General features: G+C 42.9%; 1 protein-coding gene across 1 annotated transcript; it reads left to right on the top strand.

Moving 5' to 3' along the window:
- The first annotated feature begins 5624 nt into the window (after positions 1–5624).
- On the top strand, positions 5625–15375 carry LOC117502616. Its single transcript, XM_034161675.1, has 2 exons — positions 5625–8585; positions 15212–15375. The coding sequence occupies exons 1-2, from the start codon at positions 5902–5904 to the stop codon at positions 15279–15281; spliced, it is 2754 nt and encodes a 917-aa protein (XP_034017566.1). The 5' UTR covers positions 5625–5901; the 3' UTR covers positions 15282–15375.
- Positions 15376–20259: the final 4884 nt, after the last annotated feature.

Raw genomic sequence — 20259 nt, 5'->3', positions numbered from 1 at the left:
ATAACCCATCCATCCATCCATTTTCTTCTGCTTTATCTGGAGTCAGGTCGCGGGGGCAGCAGCTCAAGCAAAGCCGCCCAGACCTCCCGATCCACACACACCTCCCCCAGCTCCTCCGGGGGAACCCCAAGGCGTTCCCAAGCCAGCCGAGAGATGTAGTCCCTCCAGCGTGTCCTGGGTCTTCCCCGGGGCCTCCTCCCAATGGGACGTGCCCTGAACACCTCTTCAGCGAGGCGTCCAGGGGGCATCCAGAAAAGATGCCTGAGCCACCTCCTTTCGACGTGGAGAAGCAGCGGCTCGACTCCAAGCTCCTCCCGAGTGACCGAGCTCCTCACCCTATCTCTAAGGGAGCACCCAGCCACCCTGCGGAGGAAACTCATCTCGGCCGCTTGTACTCGCGATCTCGTTCTTTCGGTCATGAGCCAAATCTCATGACCATAGGTGAGGATTGGAACATAGATCAATCGGTAAATTCAATCAATCAATCAATCAATTTTTTTATATAGCGCCAAATCACAACAAACAGTTGCCCCAAGGCGCTTTATATTGTAAGGCAAGGCCATACAATAATTATGTAAAACCCCAATGGTCAAAACGACCCCCTGTGAGCAAGCACTTGGCTACAGTGGGAAGGAAAAAACTCCCTTTTAACAGGAAGAAACCTCCAGCAGAACCAGGCTCAGGGAGGGGCAGTCTTCTGCTGGGACTGGTTGGGGCTGAGGGAGAGAACCAGGAAAAAGACATGCTGTGGAGGGGAGCAGAGATCGATCACTAATGATTAAATGCAGAGTGGTGCATACAGAGCAAAAAGAGAAAGAAACAGTGCATCATGGGAACCCCCCAGCAGTCTACGTCTATAACAGCATAACTAAGGGATGGTTCAGGGTCACCTGATCCAGCCCTAACTATAAGCTTTAGCAAAAAGGAAAGTTTTAAGCCTAATCTTAAAAGTAGAGAGGGTGTCTGTCTCCCTGATCTGAATTGGGAGTTGGTTCCACAGGAGAGGAGCCTGAAAGCTGAAGGCTCTGCCTCCCATTCTACTCTTACAAACCCTAGGAACTACAAGTAAGCCTGCAGTCTGAGAGCGAAGCGCTCTATTGGGGTGATATGGTACTACGAGGTCCCTAAGATAAGATGGGACCTGATTATTCAAAACCTTATAAGTAAGAAGAAGAATTTTAAATTATATTCTAGAATTAACAGGAAGCCAATGAAGAGAGGCCAATATGGGTGAGATATGCTCTCTCCTTCTAGTCCCCGTCAGTACTCTAGCTGCAGCATTTTGAATTAACTGAAGGCTTTTTAGGGAACTTTTAGGACAACCTGATAATAATGAATTACAATAGTCCAGCCTAGAGGAAATAAATGCATGAATTAGTTTTTCAGCATCACTCTGAGACAAGACCTTTCTGATTTTAGAGATATTGCGTAAATGCAAAAAAGCAGTCCTACATATTTGTTTAATATGCGCTTTGAATGACATATCCTGATCAAAAATGACTCCAAGATTTCTCACAGTATTACTAGAGGTCAGGGTAATGCCATCCAGAGTAAGGATCTGGTTAGACACCATGTTTCTAAGATTTGTGGGGCCAAGTACAATAACTTCAGTTTTATCTGAGTTTAAAAGCAGGAAATTAGAGGTCATCCATGTCTTTATGTCTGTAAGACAATCCTGCAGTTTAGCTAATTGGTGTGTGTCCTCTGGCTTCATGGATAGATAAAGCTGGGTATCATCTGCGTAACAATGAAAATTTAAGCAATGCTTTCTAATAATACTGCCTAAGGGAAGCATATATAAAGTGAATAAAATTGGTCCTAGCACAGAACCTTGTGGAACTCCATAATTAACCTCAGTCTGTGAAGAAGACTCCCCATTTACATGAACAAATTGTAATCTATTAGATAAATATGATTCAAACCACCGCAGCGCAGTGCCTTTAATACCTATGGCATGCTCTAATCTCTGTAATAAAATTTTATGGTCAACAGTATCAAAAGCAGCACTGAGGTCTAACAGCACAAGCACAGAGATGAGTCCACTGTCTGAGGCCATAAGAAGATCATTTGTAACCTTCACTAATGCTGTTTCTGTACTATGATGAATTCTAAAACCTGACTGAAACTCTTCAAATAGACCATTCCTCTGCCGATGATCAGTTAGCTGTTTTACAACTACCCTTTCAAGAATTTTTGAGAGAAAAGGAAGGTTGGAGATTGGCCTATAATTAGCTAAGATAGCTGGGTCAAGTGATGGCTTTTTAAGTAATGGTTTAATTACTGCCACCTTAAAAGCCTGTGGTACATAGCCAACTAACAAAGATAGATTGATCATATTTAAGATCGAAGCATTAAATAATGGTAGGGCTTCCTTGAGCAGCCTGGTAGGAATGGGGTCTAATAAACATGTTGATGGTTTGGATGAAGTAACTAATGAAAATAACTCAGACAGAACAATTGGAGAGAAAGAGTCTAACCAAATACCGGCATCACTGAAAGCAGCCAAAGATAACGATACGTCTTTGGGATGGTTATGAGTAATTTTTTCTCTAATAGTTAAAATTTTGTTAGCAAAGAAAGTCATGAAGTCATTACTAGTTAAAGTTAATGGAATACTCAGCTCAATAGAGCTCTGACTCTTTGTCAGCCTGGCTACAGTGCTGAAAAGAAACCTGGGGTTCTTATTTTCTTCAATTAGTGATGAGTAGAAAGATGTCCTAGCTTTACGGAGGGCTTTTTTATAGAGCAACAGACTCTTTTTCCAGGCTAAGTGAAGATCTTCTAAATTAGTGAGACGCCATTTCCGCTCCAACTTACGGGTTATCTGCTTTAAACTACGAGTTTGTGAGTTATACCACGGAGTCAGGCACTTCTGATTTAAAGCTCTCTTTTTTAGAGGAGCTACAGCATCCAAAGTTGTCTTCAATGAGGATGTAAAACTATTGACGAGATACTCTATCTCACTTACAGAGTTTAGGTAGCTACTCTGCACTGTGTTGGTATATGGCATTAGAGAACATAAAGAAGGAATCATATCCTTAAACCTAGTTACAGCGCTTTCTGAAAGACTTCTAGTGTAATGAAACTTATTCCCCACTGCTGGGTAGTCCATCAGAGTAAATGTAAATGTTATTAAGAAATGATCAGACAGAAGGGAGTTTTCAAGGAATACTGTTAAGTCTTATATTTCCATACCATAAGTCAGAACAAGATCTAAGATATGATTAAAGTGGTGGGTGGACTCATTTACTTTTTGAGCAAAGCCAATAGAGTCTAATAATAGATTAAATGCAGTGTTGAGGCTGTCATTCTCAGCATCTGTGTGGATGTTAAAATCGCCCACTATAATTATCTTATCTGAGCTAAGCACTAAGTCAGACAAAAGGTCTGAAAATTCACAGAGAAACTCACAGTAACAACCAGGTGGACGATAGATAATAACAAATAAAACTGGTTTTTGGGACTTCCAATTTGGATGGACAAGACTAAGAGTCAAGCTTTCAAATGAATTAAAGCTCTGTCTGGGTTTTTGATTAATTAATAAGCTGGAATGGAAGATTGCTGCTAATCCTCCACCTCGGCCCGTGCTACGAGCATTCTGACAGTTAGTGTGACTCGGGGGTGTTGATTCATTTAAACTAACATATTCATCCTGCTGTAACCAGGTTTCTGTAAGGCAGAATAAATCAATATGTTGATCAATTATTATATCATTTACCAACAGGGACTTAGAAGAGAGAGACCTAATGTTTAACAGACCACATTTAACTGTTTTAGTTTGTGGTGCAGTTGAAGGTGCTATATTATTTTTTCTTTTTGAATTTTTATGCTTAAATAGATTTTTGCTGGTTATTGGTGGTCTGGGAGCAGGCACCGTCTCTACGGGAATGGGGTAATGAGGGGATGGCAGGGGGAGAGACGCTGCAGAGAGGTGTGTAAGACTACAACTCTGCTTCCTGGTCCCAACCCTGCATAGTCACGGTTTAGAGGATTTAAGAAAATTGGCCAGATTTCTAGAAATGAGAGCTGCTCCATCCAAAGTGGGATGGATGCCGTCTCTCCTAACAAGACCAGGTTTTCCCCAGAAGCTTTGCCAATTATCTATGAAGCCCACCTCATTTTTTGGACACCACTCAGACAGCCAGCAATTCAAGGAGAACATGCGGCTAAACATGTCACTCCCGGTCTGATTGGGGAGGGGCCCAGAGAAAACTACAGAGTCTGACATTGTTTTTGCAATGTGACCTCCGATTGGCGTAACCGGGTGTCATTACTGCCGACGTGAATTACAATCTTACCAAATTTACGCTTAGCCTTAGCCAGCAGTTTCAAATTTCCTTCAATGTCGCCTGCTCTGGCCCCCGGAAGACAATTGACTATGGTTGCTGGTGTCGCTAACTTCACATTTCGCAAAACAGAGTCGGCAATAACCAGAGTTTGATCCTCGGCAGGGTGTGTCGTCGAGTGGGGAAAAACGGTTAGAGATGTGAACGGGTTGGCGGTGTACACGGGGCTTCTGTTTAGGGCTACGCTTCCTCCTCACAGTCACCCAGTCAGCCTGCTTTCCCGGCTGCTCGGGATCTGCCAGGGGGTAACTAACGGCGGCTAAGCTACCTTGGTCCGCACCGACTACAGGGGCACCGACTACAGATTGAAATCTTTAAATTGTCTGTAGGTGTGTGAGTGGGTGTGAATGTGTTTGTTTGTCTGTTTGTGGTCCTGTGACAGACTGGCGTCCTGTCCTGGGTTTAACCTCGCCTCGCGCTTTGTGACTGCTGGGATAGGCTCCAGCCCCCGCGACCCTTAATTGGACTAAGCGGTTGAAGATGAGTGAGTGTGTTTATTTTAATATTGCAATACCTTTAACATCAGGATTCAGTTTAAACAATTATTAAATTTGCACATTTTTAGGCGGAGAACAGACAAAAACTGGTCTGTCATCATTTTGGCCATATTTTAATGAACGCTTACTTTTCACAAGGTACATGTAGCTGATAAGTCAAGTCTGGGAGTGTGTGCTGGTGTGAGGCATCGCTGCAACAGTAACACCACAAAACCACCCCGAGTCCTGGATGGCAACCACCCAGGCAGACAACTGGTCCATCTCCACATCACTAAAATAACCTTGTGTCTGCTGCAGTCAGGTGAAACATGGGCGTGTCCTTGGCCTTTTGGTCCTCAACACTCAGACACCTGTGCATCAGATCGTGCACAGAGAAAGGCGACGTGTGGCTAAAATGTTGACGCTGACATTTCAGGATCCCAGTCCGACAAAAACTGTTGACCAGATCCTGCAACATCAAACAGTGTGTTACTGTGAGACAGTGAGTTTGTGTGTGTGTGTGTATTTACCAGTGTGAATTTCCAGCTAATAATGTCATCATTTTGATGTGCAATAAAGTCAAATGAAACTGTTTTTGCACTTGTTTGTCTCGAAGTGAAGCCAACAGCTGAATCGTGGATGAGACTAAAAAAGACACCTGACAAACTCAGGTCTCTTAATCCTGATCAGCTTAAAGACTTATATGTAAATACCTTTGTTTGTGTGTGTGTGTGTGTATGTGTGCGTGCACGTGTGCTTAGCGTGACCATCTGTGCGCGCTGAAGGAGACTTTAGTAAGAAACCACGACACAGTTTGTCTGCTCACCCTCGAGCTTTGGAGTCCAGTCGAACCTTTGGACGTTTTCAAGTGTCTCCGCCACTGGAGGACATCAAATCTGAATGATGGTAAAACTTGGAGAGGGAAGATCGAATGGCATTGTTGTTGAATGATGTTAGGAGACCTCATTTAACCCAGAGGGTGATCAGAGAGCTCGGACTGGCACGTTGGCTTTTCTTATTCTTTGACTTAGTGTTTTTCTTCACAAATCTTTTTAACTTTTAATTTTATTTGAACTAAAATGGGTTGCTCTCCCTCCAAGGGAAAACTGTTCTCAAAAGGCCTTGAAGGTCAAAATACTGTGGTGGCACAGGACGGTGCAGGTTCTCGACCCGTGGAGGAGATCAAATGTGTGAGAAGTAATGAGGTAGAAAAGGAACTTCCACAAACCCAGGAGGAACACACTGCAAGAGATGCTGAACTGTGTCAGACAGTACCGGACACAGCAGACACCAGAAGTACAGAGGACATTCAAGATGATGAGATGAAGGTGCCCCAAGATTCCACCAATGAGGTGAAAACACACAAGATTAAAAATATAGAGAAAAGAAAGAAAAGCAAGGACAAGAGAAAGTGTTCAGAAAAGAAGCGAAAGTCCTCCGTTACCCAAAGATGGACAAAGGTGGACTTCCCGCCCCACATGGTGAGGGCTCACCAGGCAGCATACGCCTATCTCAATCCAAACATCTCCAAATTTGAAACCTTAATGGGCCTTCTGGAACAAGCTGCACAGACTCAGCTGTCACTCCGGCCCATGATGTCGGCTTTGGTGTTGCGGTTTGAGGAGCTCAATCAGGCTCTGGAGGAGATGGCCGAGGAGGGTGAGCTGCTGTTGAAGGAACATGGACACTGCATGGCCTTGTCCTCTGGGATGACTGGCACTTCTGTTTTGCCAACTATTCCTTTGAGTGCATCTGCCAAAAATCTTGATCCACCTCCAGATATGTTACAGCTGCTGCTCCAGCAGTCAGTTGAGAAAATGAGGCTCGTGGGGAGTTCGGTCCAAGCGCTGGGTGACACCACCCTGGAGGAGGCAGCAGCGTATTTTGCTTCTCTTGCCAGAATGCTGGTTGAGAAGCTGCAGGCCAAGAAGGCTGCCGAGCGGAGGATGGCGCAAGTGTTGGCACAGGTGGAAGCAGCTGCTGTGAAGAAGTCTAATCCTGAAGACTCTGCATTGCACAGTGAAGACAGCGGCATCGGGGGAGAGAACGAGAGTCTGACAGGCTCTGAGAAGCATCGCCGCCACCGGGGAAGTACAGAATCTGCAAGCTGTGGGTCTGGAAACAATATCCATGCTGCACTTGAAGCTGTCTGGAGTAATTCGCCCAAACCAGTGGACCATAACATTGATGATGAGGAGGATGAGGATGATGAGGATGATGAAGAGTATGAGGATGATGACAGTGAAATCTCAGGGAGGAAGAGGTCCAACTCATCACCTCCAGATCCTAGTCAGCCTCTTCCCAGCACACAGGTGCAGCAGGATGCGCTCAGACGACCCCTGACTGCTTCTAAAGCCAACAAACCTGAACATTCACTGTCCTCTGGAGCTGCCAGCACCGTGATGGAGCTGCAAACGAGCCAGAAGGACTTGGACCAAAGGATGAAAAGGATGGCTGAGCGCCAGAGAAACACTGCAGGGTCTCGCTGTCATTTCTACACGGCTGGAATAAGACAACATTCTCTAAGTGGTTCAGGTGGTGGCTGTGCACAAAAAAGACCCTTAAAGACAAATCAGTTACCGTGTTCTTTACCTATACTACCACAGCGGACATACAACTGCCAGTCCGTGAGACGGCTGATAAACACCTTCAGCCAAGGGGCTGATGGGTGTTCAGGTCAGAGCCTCGCTGGAGTGTCACCCAACATCAGAAAGCCCCAGAAAAATAGGGTTGTTATATTAACTGACAGAGGAAGTTGTCATGATCGGGATTTGGTTATCAATGGCAACAACAACAGCAATGCCTGGCCTGAAGGTAGGGACGACCTGGATGTAGACAACCTACCCCCTCCACCCCCTGAGGTTCTGATGGACGACTCTTTCCAGAGTACCGAGGACACAGCAGGAAATAAAGAAGCTTCAGTTCAGAGTCACCTAGTGATAAACCAAAAGACTCCAGTCACCCAATGCATGAGAATGTCCGTCCAAAATCTTGAAGTGCTGCCAAACCGAGCCAGTGTGAGGCCGCGAGGCATCAGTGTCTCGTCTTCTCGTCCCATCAGGCAGGACGCTGTTCTGGGCTGGCAGGATGCAGATCAACATACAGAAACTGTGTTTGACCCAGAAACGGAGAAGGCCAACTGTTTGTACCAACAGGCGCGCAAAATCATCCACCTCCGTAACGCAACAGAATCACCTGTAAGGGGAAACACTGTGGCGCAAAGTGCTCGTGCACATTCACCTCTGCAAGCCAAAACGTATCAAGGAGTTGAAAGCAATGAACATTTTGAGGCTGACATGTCCCCGTGCAGCCTGCCTGTGACAGCGCCACCTGTCTTCAGAGTCCGGCTGCCACCATCCTGTCCCTCTGTGCAACATCAATTTACAAGCCCCCCAGTTTTTAGACCTCAACCCCCCTCCAACAACTCATCTCGCCCAGGGTCTCCAAGGGCTGTGACCCGTGCCGTACAAAACAAGACTGAAGAAATCATTCCGTCTGTGTCTTTCCGAGCAGCTCGTTCAGTTTTCTGTCAAAATGAGTGGCAAAACTCTCAGAGTCAGAACCGCTGTCCTTCTGGGTTTTCTGTGCTGCCACTGCCATGGGGAGAGACCTCCCGGGGTAGATTACCCAGCAGAGGGATGAACAGCTCCACCCGTCGCACTCAATCAGAGCAAAGGCCAACATCTTTGACCTCCCATTTCGAGACTGTCAACTCAGACTCCACCCAACCCAAAGGTCGTGTCCACATTACTACAAGACAAAGGTAAATAATATTAGAAATATGAAAGGCTTCTCAGTGAGAGGGTAAGTTAGTACTACAGGTAAACGGCCACACAGGAGCTCTGAGTGCTCACTTCAATCAACTTCAATCAATCAACTTTTTTCTTATATAGCGCCAAATCACAACAAACAGTTGCCCCAAGGCGCTCAAACTTCTCTGAAGTTACTTTATCTCTTTTACTATTGGATGAGTTATGACATTATTTTTGCTAAATTCAGTTTCTCACTCTAAAATCAGATCACTGCAGTCTCTTAGTAAACAACAAAAAAAGCATCAAACCATTATTCAGATACTGATGCTTCAAATTTTACTTAGGAACATTTTGAATCATGTGAATTGAGACATAATTATAGTAAGTTCTTTTAGCTTGTCCCTTTTCTCAGTTGGGGTCACCACAGCAAATCTGAGCTGGATCTGCGTGTCCAGTTTTTTTTTTTTTAATTATTTAAAATTCTTTGTTAAAAATTTTTAGTTAAATTCTGAGATCTCCAGTACAGGTGTGTTTAAAAAAATGTTATGGTTGTCACATGATTTCTACTTGCTGTATCCTGTCTCCTGTCATCGTTGCAGCTCATGTTCATCATAACTTAATCACGTAGTTATATTCACCATGAATATGACATAAATGAACCCAAAGAGTAGTTCTGTTTCTACTCTTGTGGTGTATGGCAGACAAACTGTATGTTCCATTGTTTTCATTGAGAGAACAGAAAATGACACCACCGCTGAGTGTGAGAGCAGCAGCCGCACACTGGAACAATGTCGGGTCACGTCTGGGAGCGTGTGCTGGTGTGGCGCATTTCCACATCCATGACAGCATGGAACCACCTTGGGTCCTGATGGCAACCACCCAGGCAGACAACCAATCCATCCATCCCGCCTCTCGAAAGTAACCATCCACATGCTGCATCCGAGTAAAATGTGGGTGTGTCTTTGGCCTTCTCCAGTCACTGGGGTCCTCAACATTATAGAACCTGCACGCTGAGAGAAATGTACCACGTGACCAAAACACTGAAGCTGATGCTCCCTCCCATTATAAATGATCCTCCTCATCTGAGCCTCCCTAAGTAACTTTTCATTTGACACAGTGCCATTCCATCAGCACCGAAGCATCCTCCAGAGAGGCCTGGTAGACCCTAGACCCCTTGTCTGGGTTTTGCTTTGAACATGATTTTCTGTTATGACAGACACTAAAGCATTCTGATGTGAGTACCAAAGACAGCCAGTCATCACTTTAGGCCAGTGGCTAAAGTCCAAGTCTCACAACCACACAGTTAGGGCCCCTTTACACAGAACGGGGGCAGCTGTGAGTTTCTGTGTAACTGCTTCAGCAGCCCTTCTCTGTGTTGGTGTCTCACCTGGAGTTTGTTGTAATCTAATTTGGTGCTTTTGCAGTGTCCATGCATATCTCTTTCTTCACCAGAAAACTTCTCACTTCTCTCACCTGCATACTCGCACTAGGTCCAGGTGCCTGAGCACCCCCTCCCCCCGACCTGTACTCACACTGTACTCCGCCATCAGGGTCGAGCTGGTGAGATTAGTTTTATGCAAAGAGGTGTAGCAATGTAATAATTATAATGATCAGCGAGTATGGGATGTGAAAGCTGGTTATAAATGACAGTGGGCGTGGCTACTCTAAAATCAGGTCAGACGCACAGCCGTCACTCCTCAGATAAATAAATAAATGAATAAAATGACCAGACGTCGGCACTCTTTTCCTTTGTTCTCAGCTCTGAAAGACTGGATTCATCTCTGCAGTCACTTTTTATTATCTAACTTCAAGTTATCTGTTGGGGGCAGCACGGTGGATTAGTGGTTAGCACTTCTGCCTCACAGCAAGAAGGTCATGGGTTTGATTCCCACCTGTGTCCTTTCTGTGTGGAGTTTGCATGTTCTCCCCATGTTTGTGCGGGTTTCCTTCGGGTGCTCCAGCTTCCTCCCACATCCACAGACATGCAGGTGGATTGGAAACTTTAAATTGTCTGTAGGTGTGAGTGGGTTTGTTTGTCTGTATGTGACCCTGTGACAGACTGGTGTCCTGTCCAGGGTGAACCTGCCTCATGCCCTGTAACTGCTGGGATAGGCTCCAGGCCCCCGCAACCCTTAACTGGAGTAAGCGGGTATAAAAAAAGTGGATGGATGGAAGTTAACTGTTGGCTAAGCTTCTTCTTCTTTTTTTCTTTTTTTTTTTGGCTGTACGTGCTCTGTAGACGTGCTGTAAACACATTCCTTATGCCAAAAGAAGACAAAGGTCTGCTCGACTGCATTTGAAATGACAGACATCTGCTGATTGTCGTTCCCATCTTATCAGTGATGTCAAGATGTGTCACACATTCAACATGTCTGAGAAAAAGGACCGGGTACATTACAGGTTTTTCAACACGAAAATTTTTCTTCACATGACCTACTTTGAGACCGTTTGTGACACCAACCTGTTTTTATGCTCTACTGGAATCTGTCAGCAGGGATCATAGGTGCAGACAATCAGTCAGTCAATAAAGAAACATGTTATTACACGTTTCTTTATTGACTGTGATTTCAAAAATTCATAACTCTGTCCAAAAAGATATTCATATTTAACAGTGTTATGTAGGATGGTATCCTTTATTGACTGAAAAAGCTTCAGATCCAGATTACAGATTTTGTGGCCATTTAAATTTAACATTGAAAACCCCATTGAATGTATATTTTACATTATATATCTTAATCAAATGTGTCCCAGTCACTCTCATATCTGAAGGTGAGGTGCAGATTGGCACTCACTATCACCTGACAAAGTCTGATCAGGATCTGATCCGGATTGTGGATTTAGCAGATATTTGATTTTAACATTGAGAATGGTGTGGTGTGTCGATGTTTGCAGCCTGGGTTTGTGTTTTCAGTGTCCAGTCTTCTGTTTGTGTCTGTGATTTGTTCATCCCATGTTGTGATCTGTCTTCTGGTATATTGTGTCTGTGGCATTAGTGTTATTGTCTTTACCTTATGTGGTGTTCTTTGTGTTTTGATCCCTGTCTCCTTGTCATGGTTCTCTGCTTCCCCCTTGTGTCTGTCTGGTTTTGTGTCTGGGGTTTTTCTGTTTTGGTCCTCGCCCTCTGACTCCCCCTGGTGATGGTTCCTAGTGTTGTCTGTGTTCAAGTGTCTGAGCCCTCATGTCTGATTCTTTCACCCTCTCCTGTCTTTCATTATTTTTCTGTCTGGTGTCCTGTAGTCATTGTAGTCCGGTTTTATTGTTTCATTCCTCTGTATATTTATTTATTTATTTATTTATTATCATGGTGGTTTTTCTTTTTAATCTGTAGTTTGTCTTCCTGATTTATTTTAGTATCTGACTGTGCTTGTTTGAGTTTCTTCCTGTGACACTCACCAGCTGTTAGTAATTTCCCACACCTGTCACTCATTTGTTCATTAGTTCCTCCATGTATTTGTTTTCCCGTGTTTGTTTGCAGGGTCCTTGATGTTGGTTACTTTGGTTTTTGTCAGTTACTTCCAGGATTTGTGAGTGTCATGATCATTTATGTCTCTTCTAGTTCTGCCATGGTTAGTAGTTTCAAGTCGTAGTTGAACTTTGTCTTTACCTCGTGAGGTTTTGTTTCCATGTCAAGTTAACTCCCAAGTTGTTCCCTCTCATCATCTTCCCTGGATTTGTTGGACTGTTTTTGCACTTCTGTAAATAAATCACCATTGTTGGCATTTATCTCCTCTTCTTTGTTGCTTCCCTGCATTTTGGGTTCAATCTGACTTTTGCTGAAGACATAACAGAAAAGCCCTTTTGATCTATATTTTGTATTATATTTTAGCTTATGAAAAGTCACTTCTAACAGCAGGACTTCCACCTTGAAAATTTTTTCCAAGGTAAAAATTTGTGGAGTTGGAAACTATTATTGGTGGAAGTTTACGCTCCAGTAACTTTCTGGAATGGAACAGTTTTAAAGTGAGCACATAGAAATCTATGATGACGAGGGAAAATGATGCACCCTAATTGAGAGTTTATTAAATGTCATTAGAAATAATGTCGCTGCAATACTGGATTTCAAAAAATGACAATACTTAGTGAGACTTATTCTTCTGTTGCCATGACAACTGGAAATACAGTTTTTGCAAGACGAAAAAAGCCAGCAGACGCATTCTATCACCCAGCGGAAACACTGTCATTTCACTGTTGCTTTGTTGACATTCTGAAAATCTCGCTTAATTTTTCAACAAATCTGTAATGGAAACCCAGCTTGAGACTTTGTGACTTTGTGCCAGCCTGCAGAGAGAAACCTGCTCCAGTTCATAGTCCATAAGACTGATCACAAACCCTCACTTCTTCCTGCAGCTGAATTAGCTCCTGGGTGCCATAACCTGCCTCCAAAAAGGTGTTGTCACACTGTGATGGACTGAGTAAATTGATTACTTACAGATTTAAATATTTTGTATTGTGACAAATATCTCTTAGTCTGTCAGTTTCTGGTGGATTGAGGGCTCAGGTGGACGATGACGTCACATTTCCACTGGCAACACAAAGAGCTGCATTCAGCAGAACAATTTTCATGGTTGTTGCATCTGCATGTTGCTGTGTCTGGAACTGTCCTCTCTACCTTAGTACTGAATTCACACCCTGCGCTGGAGCTTTAACCAGTCAGAAACCCAGTCTGAAGCATCGCACAACCACAGGGTATGAACGCATGAGTATCGTAGAAGTAACAAACAATTAGAGGACAAAATGGTAAACGTGCAACCACCAAGGAAGCTCTCCCTGTGATGTCCACTTAAAGTTTTGAGCATGCACAAAACTTTCCAATGGGTTCAGCAGACATTAGCTGACAGGAAACATATTTAGTGAATAGGAAAAGAACTTTGTAGGAGAAACACAAATGGATATCCAAAATACCTATCAGTTCTTCATACATTTCCTTGATCTGTCATGATGTGACAGGCACTTAAAATAATATCTTGTTCAATTATGCTGCAATTTATCTTGTGTGCACAAGCTAATTTGTCCCAGAAAGACACAGCTTGAGCCACCAGCCTACTGTGTTTACAAGAAAACGATGACCTGGGTCCCATTATGGTTGAGCAGTAACGGTAATAGTTTTATGTACACAACTTCCTCCAACAAAGTGATCTTGTGCACAAAAGACATTATGCTCTCATGAGATATCTTTAGTTATTGTGTTGTTCCTTCAGGATGATGGTTGGATTGTTTGTACAGGCTACTTTTGTCCCATAAATAAATTATCTTGTAAGTATGATAACTAGTTTCTGTTAGATACTGCCCTCCAACGAGACTGTTCTCTTGTGTTGAGACAAGATCATTTGTTCCCATAATTATTTTGTTCATTTCTGGGTCTTGCTGGAATGACTTTGTATCAAATGAGAGGTTACTTAGTGAAACTCCGATAAAGAAGATCACTGACAGTGTGAGGGAACATCAGCTACCACATGTTGTCCATGTGGTGTGTTTCTGTCTACATGATCCAGCACACAGGTGACTCCGTGTTGAGGACCCTAGTGCCTGGAGAAGGTCAAGGACACACCCACGTTGCACCTGGCTGCAACAGGTAGGTGCTTTCAAGAGGTGGAGATAGACCGGCTTTTTGCCCGGGTGTTTGCCATCCAGGACCCGAGGCGTTTCTATAACGTGACTCTTAACTGGAATAAACTGGGGCAGAAAATAGGATGGACAGTAACAAGATGTTTTATTTGTATATTCCATTTAAAAAAAAAAAAAAAAAATCTAAAAACGGTTTACAAAAAAAAAAAAAAAAGATTTTAAAACAGCTGAAACTATTAAAAAAATCCATCTGTTTCAAATCATTTTACAGTTTATGTAAGTGTGAAGTAACAAGTGGGACAAGTACATAAAATAAAATTTAAATGTGACAGGTGAGAGTGGGAGGACACAAAAGCGAGGCTCACACAAGCAGCTCTTGTTGTAGATCGGGTTTAATGTGGAAAGCAAGGGTCGGTACACCGAAAGACAGTCCAAAAGGCTCAGCAGCAGTACAAGGGTCATAAGGCTAGTCGTGGTCGGGTCAGGCAGGCAGGAGGTCAAAAGCACAGTGAACCAGGCAATACAAAATACGTGGTCAAGAGCTGGAGAGAAGGCACAGGGTGCATCAATCTGGCAAGGAACAAACACAGACAGTGAGCATATATATACCCCCAGAAGCCAATCAGCAAATCCAGGACAGGTGTGTAAGGAAGGAACCAGAAACAGGGCGTGGCCAGAGACAGAGAGAGAGAGCGAGACAGCAACATACACACCCCAACCAGAAAAGGAACACAAAACAAAGCATACATGAACAAAAGGAAGATAACAAAACCGACCAAAAACAACACAGACAACCCAACAGTCAATCCCTGACAAAATGTTTAAACTGTGGAAAATAAAATGAAGCTATACTAACTGGTCTCTCTGTAGATGTTCACCTTTGAGAAAATGGACAGTTGTGTTTTGTCTAGTGGATTTGTATTTAAAATATTCTCATCCATTCATGCAAACTTTCTGGATCAGTCTGATGTGAGTTGGGATGTGAGCATCTCACCTCCTGTCTGGGCCTAATCTGGGGGATTAGCCATCCTGCCCCACTGCTTGAATAATCCACTTTTCTGCTCTCCTATAGGTTGAACAGCTCTGAGATGACAGAAGGCCACGCCCACATGGATCCAAGTGCCACTGTGATGACATCATAGAGCAAAGTACTACAGATGATCAAAGCACTTTCTCTACATCGGTTTCTTGTTCTCGTGAAACAAATTTCTTCTATGTTCTAGATTTTCTTTTGTTTTTTTTCCCTCTAAACTCAGTTGAATTTTTCTGTATTATTTTATGAAAGCCATCAAACCAGACCAACATAATGTTCGTGAAACTATTCTGTTAAAGTTGAATATCAACCTGAGTGTGTTGTGTGGGTTAGTCGTGTCGTGATGTTCTAGTTAAGGTCCGTTCAGGTTTCTTGTTAACTGTCTGTGGATGTAAAAATAAAAGTTTCAGCCTGAAGTGGCTCATTTTAAGCCTCTTTTTGCAGTACTGTGCTCTGCTGGTAAACTGACACTGTTTGTGTGTTTGTTGCTGACAATCACATGTGTATATTAATTTCCCAAACCACAGTGTCTGGATAATTTCTCAAACATTTGTCATTATAATAGAACACAGTACTGATCAAGTAAAGGAAAAAAAAAATCTTTTTGGGGACATTTTGTACAACTTTGAACTCCAGGAGTTGTTTGTATGAAACACTCGCTTTTTTATTCCTCTTGAGATTAAAAATGGTCCTGGACAGAGGACGAATGCTTCATTCTGCGTTTCAGATCAGACAAACACAAAACCTCATGTGATGATGTCTGTCAGAAGGGGCGTGTCCAGCAGCGGCTCCTTTACATTTAAAGCAACAGACACAGAAATAACTTGTTATAGACCAAAATTCATTTTCAACTAGAGCACCAGACTCATAGAACACACACCTCCACCAAACCAAATTTTTAGCTTGGAAACTGTTTTCAAAGTCAAAGTAAAGTTAGAAGTGACTTTTCATAAGATAAAATATAATACAAAATAGATCAAAGGGCATTTTCAATGTTAAAATAAAATATCTGCTAAATCTGCAATGTGGATCAGATCCAGATCAAACTTAGTCTGTTCATTGAGAGTGTCAGTTTGTACCTTACTGTCACAAATCAGAGTGATTGAGGCATTTTTGATTGAGGTATAGCTATAATGCAAAATGTACATCAAATGGGCTTTTCAATATTAGTAGAGAAGCTTGAATCCTCGACTGGACTGGGTTGCTTGATGTGAGGACATTTCACTTCAAATCACAGAAGCTTCCTCAGCTAAAATTCTTGCTCTGGTAGTCTGACTTCTGTCTTGACTCTTGTAGAGAAGAATAAAACAGAAGCCAACAAAAGCTGGAGGTTTTAACCTAACCAGACCCCTCCTACCGAGAGGCCGACTGCTATAGGGTAGTGACTAAACAATGGCTCTAATTAGCACCTATTGTGCTCTAGTTAGCAACCTCCTAATGACAGGGCAGCTGTCCCTCCTAATGATGGGACGGAAGCCTCTCCTGATGGCTCCCTTGATGACTCTCCTGATGACGTGAATGACTCATTACCTCATGGTAATGAGGTAATGTTCTTTTGTTCATACAAAAGACTGAAACTGCTTTGACCTGAGTACCCCATTGTAAACAGGGGACAAAGCGTGTCTGAGACCCCCTCCCCGGTTAAGGCTGGGTTTCAACTGTTTTACAAAGAATGCTTCATTGACCCCTCTCTCAAACCATTTCTTCTCTCTGGCTAAGATTTTAACTTCCTTGTCCTCAAACGTGTGGTTAGTGTCTTTCAGGTGGAGATGAGTCAGATTAGAGCCATTGTTTAGTCACTAGCCTATAGCAGTCGGCCTCTCGGTAGGAGGGTTCTGGTTAGGTTAAAAACTCCAGCTTTTGTTGGCTTCTGTTTTATTCTTCTCTACAAGAGTCAAGACAGAAGTCAGACTACCAGAGCAAGAATTTTAGCTGAGGAAGCTTCTGTGATTTGAAGCAAAACGTCCTCACATCAAGCAACCCAGTCCAGTCGAGGATTCAAGCTTCTCTACTATGGAAACCACCTGGACAACTGAGAGCCTACACAGAAACTTTTCAATATTAAATTCAAATGTCCACAAAATCCACAATCTGGATCAGATCCAGATCAAACTTTGTCAGGTGATATTGAGTGTCAGTCTGCACCTCACTGTAAAATATGAGAGTAATTGGGGCACGTTTGATTAAGATACAATGTAAAATATACATTCAATGGGGTTTTCAATGTTAAATTTAAATGGCCACAAAATCTGTAATCTGGATTAGATCTGGATCAAACTTTGTCAGTCCATAAAGGATACCATCCTACCTACATCAAAAAGAAATTGGATCTTTTTTGAGAGTTATGATAAAGATAGGGATTTTTCCTGACTTTGACCTTTAAGCTATGACCTTGAAAATTGAATCAGTTCTTGCCTATCAGGATATGAATCTTCAGTAAAAATTTCGTAACAATATATGAAAAGTTGTTGGCTCCAGGCTGTTCACAAACAGACAGACAAATGAACAAACAGAAAACAGGACCTCCTCCAACTTCATTGGTGGATGTAAATATGTACATTTTAATTGTTTTTAGAGTGAATATCAGCAGTGTCTCTTTACAGCCTACGCTGACTTTCACAAAGCGGTTGATTCAGTTGACTGAGCGGCTCTTCTCTGGGACATCCTGAGAATTCGTTGGGTCCAGAAGAAGTTGTTGGACATCACATCCAGCCTGGACACAGACACTGCGAGCACTGTACCCAGCAGTGGCAGAGACTCCGAGTCTTTCCCTGGGGAAACTGGAGTTCCTCAAGGATGTGTTTTTGGACTGGGTGATGAGTTGTGTTGCGGAAACCAGCGACTTGGATGCTTTTGTTGACAATGAAAGGTTTACTGTGATTTCCTGAATGATCAAATCAAATCAATTTTATTTATATAGCGCCAAATCACAACAAACAGTTGCCCCAAGGCACTTGATGATGCTGTGATGTTTGCAGAATCAGTGGATACTCTGACTACAGCACTTGAGAAGCTGAGTGTCTGGATTTGTGATCGTTCTGGATCCAGACTAAGAGCCAGACTAAGATCCAGGATTTTACTGATTTCCTGGACTCATCAGAAGTGTCTGTGTATGTGGTGATGAACTTGTAGAGACGTTCACTGATCTCAGCGGTCCTCTGCCTTTGAGACTGAGACTGGACTCAAAACAGTGACCTAAGGTGACAACTGGATGTCTTTGGTACCAGGTCTCTGTGGAGGATCCTGCTGGAATGACTTTGTGTCAAACAAGTGGTTACTAAGAGAGACTAAGATGTGGAAGATCACTGGCATTGTGACATTTTGGCCATGTTTCCGTTTGCATGATCCAGCACACAGGTGACTCAGTGCTGATGAACCCAGTGGTTGGAGAAGGCCAAGGACACGCCCACTTTTCACCTGGCTGTGGCAGATAGATGGTGATTGTCGAGATGTAGACGTTGTCTGCCTGGGTGAAGACAGTGTTCCCAGACTTGACGTGACTCAAGTTAGAATGTTTTTGGTTAAAGACTTCGTGTACCTCCGCTGACTGAATGTGGTTGTGTTTGTGTTAGTTTACATCTGTGTCTGTAAACTGGTTTTCTATCTGGAGTTTATTCAGTTAAAATTAAAAACCTGTCCAAAGCTATGCTTGTTTTTTGCTCTTCAAAATGTCATAATTCTCTGCTCCAAGCAGGCAGACTGAGTCCTCCTGAGGAAAGAGACTCAGAGTGACTGTGGAACCTCAAATTCAAGGAGAACCACTGCCTGTGAAATCTGTCCATGTGTAATACGGCGAACCAGCACTTTATTCTTACTGGGACCCTGGAGGTCTTTACTCCATCCAGTCTGGTTTGTGGGTTTGGAGCCTTGGCCCATCTGTTGTCTGCGCTCTCAGCACAAAGTCATTCCGAGTGGCTGTCGGACTCACCTCTGCACCAAGTGGAGGATTCTAGTGATGCTTTGGACGGACAGGATGTCCTCAGCGTGGCTTCTTCAGAACATGATCTCTGCTCATCACTAGTCAGGCTTCAGCACCCCAGTCCAGAGGCCATGGGGTCACAAGGGAGGTCACAGCAGAACTGGGCTCTGTTGCTCTATTGGCTCTCTCATTATGTCAACACTGGGGCCATCTACTGGTCAAATGTTCATATGCCAAGAAATTATTTGCAGCACACAGATTTTATTGAACAGCTGCAGAGGTGTAGAAGTATCAACCATCTTACTACACCCAACACCTCAAGGTCATATTTGGTGTAAAATGTTGTAAGTAAAGCAGAATGTCTGTTTAGAATATTTATGAAGCACAGCGTGATGTATGAAGACATTCTATGTGCCAGATTTTATCATTAACATGTCAAACTGCTTGGAGATGTCATTAAATGAGACTGACAGCTGTCAGTAATATGATGAGAGCGATCGATCAATACAGCAACGTGGCTCAGCAAGACCACGATGAATAAAAGCGCTAATATGTACTTTTATTGCCTAAAATAAAACAAATCAATTTGAATCCTTTAAAAAAATTTAAAGCTTGACAAATTCTATGAACGCTTACTACAGTATGTGGGTGCAGTAAAATGGCCGCATGTTTACGTCACTCATTTGGCGGGTTGGAGAAGAGCACACACACAGCGCCGCCTAGCGGTCCATTTACACATCATAAACTTAAATCTGAAAGTGTTTCACAAAAGTTATGTAAAGAAGGTGTGAAGCGAAAACCAACAATTTTGTTGAACACAATTCTGAGTCGGTCTTATGTATTTCTTCTTCTTTTGTGATACTTTATTCAACAGAAGAGAACACGTGAACATTGACAAAAGTTGACAAATCTGAAATATGAATACAAGAATAAATTATCAATGTTTAATGTATTTGAGGTTGTTATAAAAAAACGACGGGGAAATATTAGGTTTAAAATTATTTGTAAATTTGGTGCATGGTCCAAAATTATGTAACATATTCCTTTAACAGTTAAACTCAAACACTGCACTTACAGAATAAATATTTGCAGTTACTGAGAGAAGTATTATTTGCTTATTTATTTTGTATTTTATTTTATTTTTTTTTAAATTATATTCTCGGCTGCT

Source organism: Thalassophryne amazonica, chromosome 21, assembly GCF_902500255.1.
Source record: "Thalassophryne amazonica chromosome 21, fThaAma1.1, whole genome shotgun sequence".
NCBI classification, from domain to species: domain Eukaryota; kingdom Metazoa; phylum Chordata; class Actinopteri; order Batrachoidiformes; family Batrachoididae; genus Thalassophryne; species Thalassophryne amazonica.
This window is presented reverse-complemented; position numbering and strand designations above follow the sequence as displayed.

Coding starts and splice junctions, on each gene's coding strand:
- LOC117502616 (XM_034161675.1), top strand. CDS start 5,902: ATGGGTTGCTCTCCCTCCAAGGGAAAACTGTTCTCAAAAGGCCTTGAA. Junction 8,586..15,211: donor CACATTACTACAAGACAAAG/GTAAATAATATT, acceptor GCTCTCCTATAG/GTTGAACAGCTCTGAGATGA.